The sequence below is a fragment of the Galeopterus variegatus genome, unplaced genomic scaffold (assembly GCF_000696425.1).
Source record: "Galeopterus variegatus unplaced genomic scaffold, G_variegatus-3.0.2 Scaffold1268, whole genome shotgun sequence".
Classification (NCBI taxonomy): domain Eukaryota; kingdom Metazoa; phylum Chordata; class Mammalia; order Dermoptera; family Cynocephalidae; genus Galeopterus; species Galeopterus variegatus.
Window position 1 is genome coordinate 288812 of NW_007727379.1, and position 9558 is coordinate 298369.

The 9558-nt window shown below is 42.8% G+C and overlaps 1 protein-coding gene across 1 annotated transcript in view; it reads right to left on the reverse strand.

The window, feature by feature from the left end:
• Nucleotides 1-6799: 6799 nt before the first annotated feature.
• The window catches only part of GPR116 (G protein-coupled receptor 116), a 70933-nt gene continuing 68174 nt past the window's right edge, over nt 6800-9558 (reverse strand). Inside the window, exon 21 of the mRNA XM_008575970.1 lies at nt 6800-8255. Coding sequence (XP_008574192.1) covers nt 8176-8255 — 80 coding nt within the window. The 3' untranslated portion in view covers nt 6800-8175. The remainder of the gene's footprint in view (nt 8256-9558) is intronic.

Below are 9558 nucleotides of genomic sequence, written 5' to 3' on the forward strand. Positions count from 1 at the left end.
GGGGGGGGGGGGGGGGGGCTGTGTATGTGTGGGTAAGAGACGGCATTCTAGTTAGATGGGGTGAAGGCGAGACCCATCTCTCTGCCTTTCACAGTTTTACCAAGGGCTGGTCTTGGGATTCCAGAATGGATTGAGACATGGCCTCACCTGGGTCATAGCTTCCCTGAGGGTCTAGACACATTTAGGACAATTTGACCCATGCATGATTCACCAGCTCAAGTGAAATCATCGGTAACATTCAAAGATTTCTATGTGGTCAAGAGAATAAAAGGAGAGTAGAAAATTGGATCATGAGAAAGGCAGGAGGAGAGAGTAGGGGACAGGGGAGACATTCAGATTATCAGCCCCAGGCAGACATGGTCATCAACACCCATCCTCCTGCTTTTGTCAGTAACAGAATCCCCAAGTCCTAGCTGGTCCAACAGCCACTCAGAATGTAGTTCACATTCTCCTGCTCCCCCTGCAGGTAGGTGAGGCTGTGTGACCAAATTCTGGCCAATGGAACGGAGGCAGAAACATCACATGTCAGCTTCTGGGAAGCTTTCTTAGAAGACTCTTGGTGCACACATCCTTAGTCTCTTCCTTATCCTAATGACTGATAAAAGGACATGATGGCCACAGTAGGAGCTGCCATCTGGGGCCATAAGGTGAACCTGGGAAAAGCAGATCAAAAAATAAGAAGTATCTCAATTCCTGAGAACAACATAGCTGCCACACTGCTCTTAGGCTTCTTATCTACAGACTTACGTGCCGGAGGAATAAACTCCTATTCTAAGCCACTGTTATTTTGATCTTTGTTACCCATAGAAAACATAATCTTGACTGATACAATGGTTTCTACAGGTTGGCACAAGGCTCAGACTGAGCCAGTCATGGTGCCTGCACTGCCACATACACTCAGACATACAGGGAAGAAAAGAGTGGCTGTTCCTTTTGGATCTCAATCTGTGGATCCTAGACCTCATAGATTTTTTTCCTTGCAGATCTCTCTTGGAATAAAATAAACACACAGAGGGAGGCAGAGTCAAAGGGAAGAGCGAGAACTCTGAGAACCCTGAGCCCCTGAGTCCAGCTATGCCTGAAGGTGTACCAATCTAATACCTTTTCCAGTTATGTGAGCTAATTAGTGTCCATTTGTACTTAAACTAGTTAGAGTTATCTGCTGTGGCACATAATTGGCTCATCTGTAAAGACAGAAAAATAATGAGATTTGTTTGAGGATGAAATGAAATTGTGTAATACATAAGATTACCAAGGCTGATGTGAGATGCAGACACAGGGAAGTTAACCAAGCTCACTCACTTGTTACGTGACTTATTCTCCTGTTTTGGCTTCATGGTGGGCATGATTTAAACTCAAACCGTAGTAAAGTTAAGATTTAGGATGTCATGTACCTTTGGGATTATTTTTCAAGGATTCCTAACTATAAGTTAAATGCGAAAATGTAGAGAATGTATGTATACTATATAATGCACACATACATGTATAAAGTATAATGTATGTATACTATGCACACATACCACACCATACCACTCTTGCTAAACCTGCTGCCAATTGATGCTAAGGAACAGCCCCATGCATCTACCCATGCAAAGTGAAGCAAAGGATTCAGATAATTCAAGTAGCAAATCGTTTCAGTCTGCACATCATAAGGGAAATCACGACTTAGCCAAATTTATTAGGATAAATGTCTCAATTCTACAGCTGATGTGTTTAAACACAGCCTCAAAATCACACTTCATTTCTGGGAAATCATATCTTCCTCCAATGTGTCTAAATGACATCCAACACTCTGAGAATGCTTGACAGATCTACGACAGGAATAAAAATAACACCACCAGCAATCGGAACCTCATGGGAAGCTCATCTAAATGAAGACTAAAAATTAAAGTGGCAAGTACTGTCAAGCTGCTTCATTTAGAGAGTTAACTAGGCGGCTAATCTGAGATACTTTCCATAATGAGACACAACAAAAATCCTTCGATGGTCCATCAGAGACTGAAAAAGGACTCTAAAGTTTGCCCAGAACACTGGCCACTATGTCTTGGGCTGCCCCTAGGTGTAATTATAGAGAGAGATTAAGCTTGGAGAAGCCTTAACTCCTCCACCCTTTCTGCACCATCGTTCTCCCTCTCTCGTCTTGTGCACTCAGAATGCTCCCCACTATGGAAGCCTACTTCTGAGAAAGTAACTGGCATCAGGGTACTAGGTCATATGCACATGGTCTGGGTCAGACACTGCATTCAACACCTGGCTCTACCACTCCTTAGCTGGGTGATCCCGGGCAAGTTATTAACCTCTCTGCACTTAGTGATTTCATTTGAAAACAAAGAGAAAAAAGAATCAGCCTTGGATTTCTATAGGGTTTAAATGAGATTATATGCAAAAAGGTCTTAGAACAGCATCAGGTATAAAGAGCTCAATAAATGTTGGTTAGCATAGTTATTAGCCATTTTCATTTGAGGGTAAATTTAAGTTCCTGTGTGCCTCTCCCAGAGGTTAACCTTATCTCTCTTTGAGATTTTGTGTTCTGTTAAAGGAATGTCCAACAACAGGGAGAAGGTGTGAGAGCTCTTCTGAGGGATACGAGCAACATCCCGGGGCATGTGACATTCACCCACACTGGGAGGTTGTTTGTGTCACTACGTAAGGCCAGTTCAGCTTGTTCCTCTGCTTCAAGGACCACCCCTCTCGGCGGTTGGCCCTGTTTACTTCTCCTGGGTCTTCCGAGACCACACTTTGGCAATGTGTGCCCAGAGGCTAGACCAGACAGTTACCATCTGGCCTCGGCCCCTGGCTGGAGCACCAGACAGCCCTGGGAAAGCTGCAGATTCAACGTGGCCTGACAGTGAACATCCAGCCAGCAGTAGTTTTCAATGGATGAATTAGGAAGGGGAATAGGACCATTCAAGTTAATCCTTTTGCAGCTGCATTGATGAAAGAAGTCTTAAGATCCCATAAAACATGGAAGGTACCCAAGCTTCCTTCCAGCAGCCTGTCTGAAATGGATAGACCAGGTCATCTCTGGGGCTGCTTTTAGCTTTTCTGTTGGTTTCATAACTAAGATTCAGTCTGTGAGGGAGGAAGGAAAAAAGAAAAAAGGAGCTATCCCATTTAGTATATCCCAGAAATGTATGCCTGCCTGCAAATCCACTGGGTGCACTGAAACTACGTGCCTGGAGTTTTCCCTCCGTGGCTTTCTGACTTCCTTCTCCCCTGCAAGGGTCATAATACAAAATTGTTAGAACGTGGGGAGTGAGAGTGATTCATTCTTGGTTTCTACCATGCAACAGGCCTTGACTTTCACCGAACTGTTCCTATGATCCGATGGTGGACCACAGAGGAGGCGCTGCCTCTAATGTCCACCAGGTGGCGATCAAGCCACAGAAGAAGCCGGCCCCGGTGCAGGAGACCAGCTGTCACTCATTAGCCCAGCTGGAGATTCCTGTCAGGACTACTTTGACAGGGACAGCTGTGAGAGAGCTCCTCCAGGCATGGGAAAACGCCCACAGTTCCAGAAAGAAAAAAAAAAAAAAAAGCAGTAAATGGATGTACAATTCTTAGTTAATCAAATTCAAACACCTCTTCCCGCAACTGCTGGGGGTGGGGGGCTGGTTGGCAGGATGGAAGACAGAGGATGGTACCAATCAAAATTGGTTCCAAAAGATGCAGGGCCTAAAGTCATTTTGGATTTTGTTGTTTAATGTCGTCGGAAGTGGGCTGTGACAGCAATCTTCCCAGGACTTGCCCAATCAGTTCCTGTTGCCTTTAAGGCTGAGAATAAGCCTTTCTTTCTGGGCTCCTGGGATTGTTATGTTTAATCTCTAATAGTCACCAGCATACTTTGCTTGGCTCTGAACTAAAGAATAAAAACCCTGGGGTGCAAATGGGCTCATTTATCTCCTGCCCATGTTCCATTTGTGCAGAAGGACCCATACTGGATACTGGTGACCTTTCAACTCTTCCATCTCTAAATTTATAAGTAAAAGGGAAAGAAAGGGTGTCTATAATATCATTTTAAAATAAGATGACTGTGTCTAAATCATAGGACACTACGACCAAGGCCCCCCATTTCCACCCTGCAGATAAGTAACCGGTGTCTGGCAGCGAGTGGGCTTCAGTAACGGTGCCCGCCTTTCCTTCTTTCTTCCTCTGTGCTCGCTATAATTACTGAGAGTAGGAAACTTATGAAACTTCGTTCCTCTTTAGAATGCGCTGGAGGATATCCATTTAAACAGGACATGGGGGCTCCATTTTCAACTGTTGATAAAAATTCCAACCAAGCCACGTGCAAGTATTAGAACAGACACTTGTTTATTTGTTTCCCAGCTGTTCAGGTTGTGGAAGCTTTACTGCAAGGACCGGTGTTTAAACCCTCTGTAAGGTGCTGGATCATCACAGGCTGCTTGGGAGGGTGGGAGCTCAGCTGCAAGCTCCTGGCATCCCCCGTGCCTGGAAAATGGGAAAGATCATTCACTGTTGGAAGAATGGAGCTAATTCTGGTTGACGTGGGAAAGCCTGAAACAGCAGGAGCATATTTCAAAAAAGCAGACAATTTGTCAAAGAAAGATCCCGAGATCTCTTTAGATATTTTATTGTTATAAGCATGAAAGGGAAACATAGCTGTATGCTGGCATACTATTAAGATATGATTTAAAATTCCAAGTCATAATTTTAGAAACCTATAGCATCTAATTTTAAAGCTAACATCTTCTTTGAAATGATAACTGCTTCCATTGCCTTTTTAAAAATCCATAAGAAAGATATGTCCACTGTAAGCTCCTCCTTTATTTTGGACCCTTGGGGAATCAGACTTTTACTGTCCTGGGTCACCGGCTTTCTCTTTGGGATGCAGAGGTCCCATCTGACATCACTATTACATGCCACAAGTAAAATGCATTCCATCTATGTGGCATCTCTAGGACTGCACTATTTCCTCTTGTCTTCTCAAGTGATTTTGACTTTTGACTCCGGTCACCTCAGAATAACTCCTCCATACCTCCCTTCTGCACGTACTGGCTGCTATAATCTTTCTCATCTCCATGTAACTTTTTGTTCTGAAACCTTCCAACATGAACCTCTTTGAAGTTTTCTACACAAACCACAAAAGGCTGACTTCCCACGGTGCTGCTTAATTTCTGGCCTCAGCAACTTCCATCCTGTTTATTTACCTCTTTTCCCACATAGACAATAAGAAATGGATAGGAAGATGGCAGACACTTAACTGATCCAAGAGATGATGTGTTACACTGGACTTAAAATATACCCAGAGTATATTTCTGTAGTCTGTATTAATACCGACTGTAATATAATTAGTCTATAAATTAATATAGTCTATAATTGTGAATACTCTGACCTCTTGACTTCTGACACACTAGCACAGATCCCTTTGCAAGGAACTGACTTAGTGAAAGGTCCTTTAATGAAAGAAAGTTTTGGCTCGTGGAACTGACTTTGCCCACTGAGAGACACCAGGAACACAGAGCAGCACTGGGCACTCTACAAGGAAAGTGGACTGCACAGCTCAGTTTGCACAGACACAGTCAACGTGCCTCCTTCCCTCACAAATCTGCGACTTATAATCAGTGCTGATGGAGAATTGGTGACCTCAGGGCCAAGCTAGGCTCCTACTTTCATATAATTTGCCGTCTTCTACGATTTTGAGTTCTACTGCTTATTTTAGAATATTCTTGGGAAAGGGGAGTGGTTGAACTATGTATATATTGCGGTGGGGCAGAAAACCAGCAAGTGTTTCTCCAGTTCTTTATTTTCATAGCTTTTCTGGAACTTGGATCCAGTGCTGTGGCTTGGAATGGTGAAGGTGTGTGTGTGTTTGTGTGCGTGCGCGTGTGCATGTGTGTGTGTGCACGTTTGTGTGTGTTGGGGATAAGGGAACGTGCCTCCATTCATGAATGTGGGCAGAGGGCCAGATCTACATCCTATGGAACTCTATTGAAGGTTCCTGCTATTATGGAGGTTCCCTTCACAAGGTCAAACCATAACTCCCAAGGGATCCCTGCTGAAGTGGGTGGAAGTTCAGTGTTTCTTATTCCATTGCATTTTTGAACATGACAACCACAGCCTCCTCCAGGGCACTGTGCTTTCTTTGATTAGTCATGTCAAGATTACCCTGCTGACATTGTGCTCTAACCCTAGTTCAATTCTCCTTGATATAACTCCACGAACCAAATCAGTCAAAGCCATTCTTTCTCTGCTCTCTAATTCTAATTTGTTCTATTCCCCCAGCCTAATTTCTGTCTTCTCCGTACTGAGTTCCACCCAAAGTTGATCATTCCCTGGAGAACTTGGCCTCCATTTATAGCTTAACAATCATTTCCTTTAGGGATTTTAAATAATGAACCATTCGGTTGGGACAGGGAGGTGGCAGTTCTCAGGAAAATGTGGGAGTAGATGTCTATGCTGTTTGTGAATGTGTAGAAATACAGAGATCACTTACTTGAAGCATTATTAGGACTCCATCTGTCCAAACTCCACCCCAATTCTCTTCCTCCCCGTGAAGAAAAGAGAGGCAGATAATTTTAAGTTAAAAATAAAAAGAAAAGATCTTAAAGAATTAAAATATTAAAAGAAAACTCTTTTGACCCTCAATAAATTAATGGTTGTTGAGTCCCATCTTCCTAGCGCTGGGCTCTCAGTCTTTATGCAGATCACACAGCCCACGCATCCTGAGCAGCCCCACATTTATATTCTGTCTTATTCTCCTGTTGGGATTGGACTTTGATTTGGAATGTATGGTTGCTGTATCTACAGCACATGGCTAACTCTCACATGGATGCAATTTAAAAAGTATTTGTATTTTTTATAAAACACACACACAAACAAAACATATACACACACATAATTCACAAATGTATCCTTTGGAAAAGCACTGCCATTTGTTTATCAAGGTAAAGTATCTTTAGGTGCACAGAAGAGGCAGCTGTAAAGTTTCTTTCCAGAAGTTTTCCAAGCAGAAATTAGACCGTGCAAAACTCTTAATGTATATTCATTTGGGAACTTAAAGACCAAGAGAGATTATGCATAGCAAGCTATACAACACACCAAGGGCCATTAAATCCACAGTAACAATAACAGCAACAACAACAACAATAATATACAATGCTATAAGATCATTAAAATCTACTCTATAATGCACAGAGAAGTACCTGGTTAAAGCTGTTAAATATATGACAGGTGGCATCTGTTTTCAGTGCAATATGTCAAATTTGGCAATTAAAGGGTATAAAAATATATATTTTTTTGCTTTCAAAATATGGAACAAACTAAAATATAAGGCTTTTCTGATAAACTATAAAAAAATTAAATCAGCAGTCAGATAAAGTATTGTAATCACGCGTCTTCTAAGTATTCATCCCACTTAACTCAAACCTTAACAGACAAAGCCATATATGCATGTGTTTAGCATCAGGAAAATCATGTCTCCTTCCATGCATTTCTTGTAAATATTATCCACTAGAAAGCATCTTGATGATGTCATTTTCTCCCCATTTTTTCCACTTTTTCTTCTTCCTTTTAGCTAAGGAAATATAAGATACTGAACTTGCTCCCCACGGCTTACTTTCAGTTTCCACTTTTGAGCCATTTTTTTATTCTCAACGTTGCAGTATCTGAGTGATTATATTAGATCATTAACATGGAAATCTTAACATGTGGTCTTGGATAAGTTGTTTTCCTTATTTTTTTCTTTTTTCTTCTTTTCTCTTTTTCTTCCTCTTCCCTTCCTTCCTTCCTTCCTTCTTTCCCGTGTTCCTTCCTTCATTCCTGGAGGTCACTAACATATTTCCTAGGTACTTAGCCTTTCAGTTATTATTTTAACCAAAGCTTATCTTCGTGCCCAACATGTGAGAAGTGAAAACGTCTCCTTAAAATTCCATATTACATATAGGCAGAGAAATCGGGCCTTGGGGGATTGAGTTTCTCTTAAATACTATACACATTTGGTATCACACAAGGGGCGCGGGTGGGGGACTAAAAGGAACAATTACTTGTAGTCTGTTTTTACAAAACGAAGCCTCTTCTCTAAACAAAAGCCTTTTCAGCATCTGCTCCCAGAAGTCTGCCGAGTGAACATTTTACCCATGGCTTTGAAAGGATCTCTTTTTCAGAGCACGTCTACTGTTCCCAAGAGGTCACATGCGTTGGGTTTTCCTGGTCTTAGTTGAGCAATGAATAAGCACTGGATGAGTTTTCCACGGATGAGCTGGTTGTTTCTGGGGTGGAAACATTATATGTTCCTGAAAAAGACAGCAGCAGCTCAGCCTTTCAGACAAGCTTCATGAACTTTGAGGGTGTGAACATCTCCTAATGGGCTAAGGGGGAGCTCCAGTCCAGGAGACAGGTAAGCTTGGCCGTGCCTGAAACCCAGCCTGTGCCTGCCCTCCTCCCAAGACCCAGACATGTACAGAACAAACAAAGCTGTTGTTCTCAAGCATGCTTGGCAGCCGACAAGCACTAACTACTTCACATCATACCAGCAGCCACATTTCTACGAAGGACAGGAAGATCTCTACTTAGGCAGCCTCTCCACATGCCACCACATGCATGGGCCTGGGGACATCCGCATGAGGAAGCCTCCCTGGTCCCCTGGGGTTACAGGGACTTGGGGAAGCTCTTGGGAGAGACCCAGAGGCTGAGCTGAAGGTGAAGGTTTTTAAAAGGAGAAAAAGGACAAAAAAAAAAAAAAAGAGAAAATTATAGGAGAAGAAAAGTCAAGACCAGAAAAGAAGCAGAAATCAGGGATGCTAACAAAAGTGCTGAGAACCAGTGCAGCAAGGAGGGCAGCCTCAGAGCCACCACACAGGCTCCTGCAGGCAGGGTGGCCAGCGCTGTGCCCAGGGGGAGGGGAGGGAGTGTGTGCTGGGCAAGGGAAGGGTCGAAGCACCCACCCTACCATCAGATTGATGAACTGCCACTGCTAACAAGGTTTCCATCATTGCCAGGGGGCACCTTTGGGGTTGCTGACAACATAAACCAAAGTTTCAGTAATTATGAAACCCCCAAATAGGCCAGATTGTGCATTAATGACACCTTAGAGGCTATCCAGTGGCAATGGCCAGGTGCCTCACGCCCTGGTACCTGAGGAACAGAGTCCACACCCCAACTATTATCTGACTAGTTCAGAAACAGGGAATGCATTCTATCAGCCTTACTTATTGCATAATTCTGATTCTGTGGAATTACTCAGTAGTTTTGCTTTAAAGCAAATGGAAAACACTTCCGTGACAGAGCTAGCAAAGTGCAATAGTTCTAACACACCCCGAAATCTGACCATTTCACAATAGGTCAGATCAGTGATTTTGAAAATCAAAATGAAAGTCTGCCAGTTTCATGAGTAATTCATCAAATTAAAGCAGAAAACACCAAGTCCTGAGGAGTTTTAACAATTATAGGCATTCTCAAAATTTGCTTTTATACGAAAAGCCTTGTTCTGGAATATTGACACACTTTTAGACTTTGCATTTGTGAGATCTGTTCAATTTCAAAAAGCTAGGGAATTCTATACTTACATTCCTGTGGGGGGGGGGGGGGGGGTTTGGC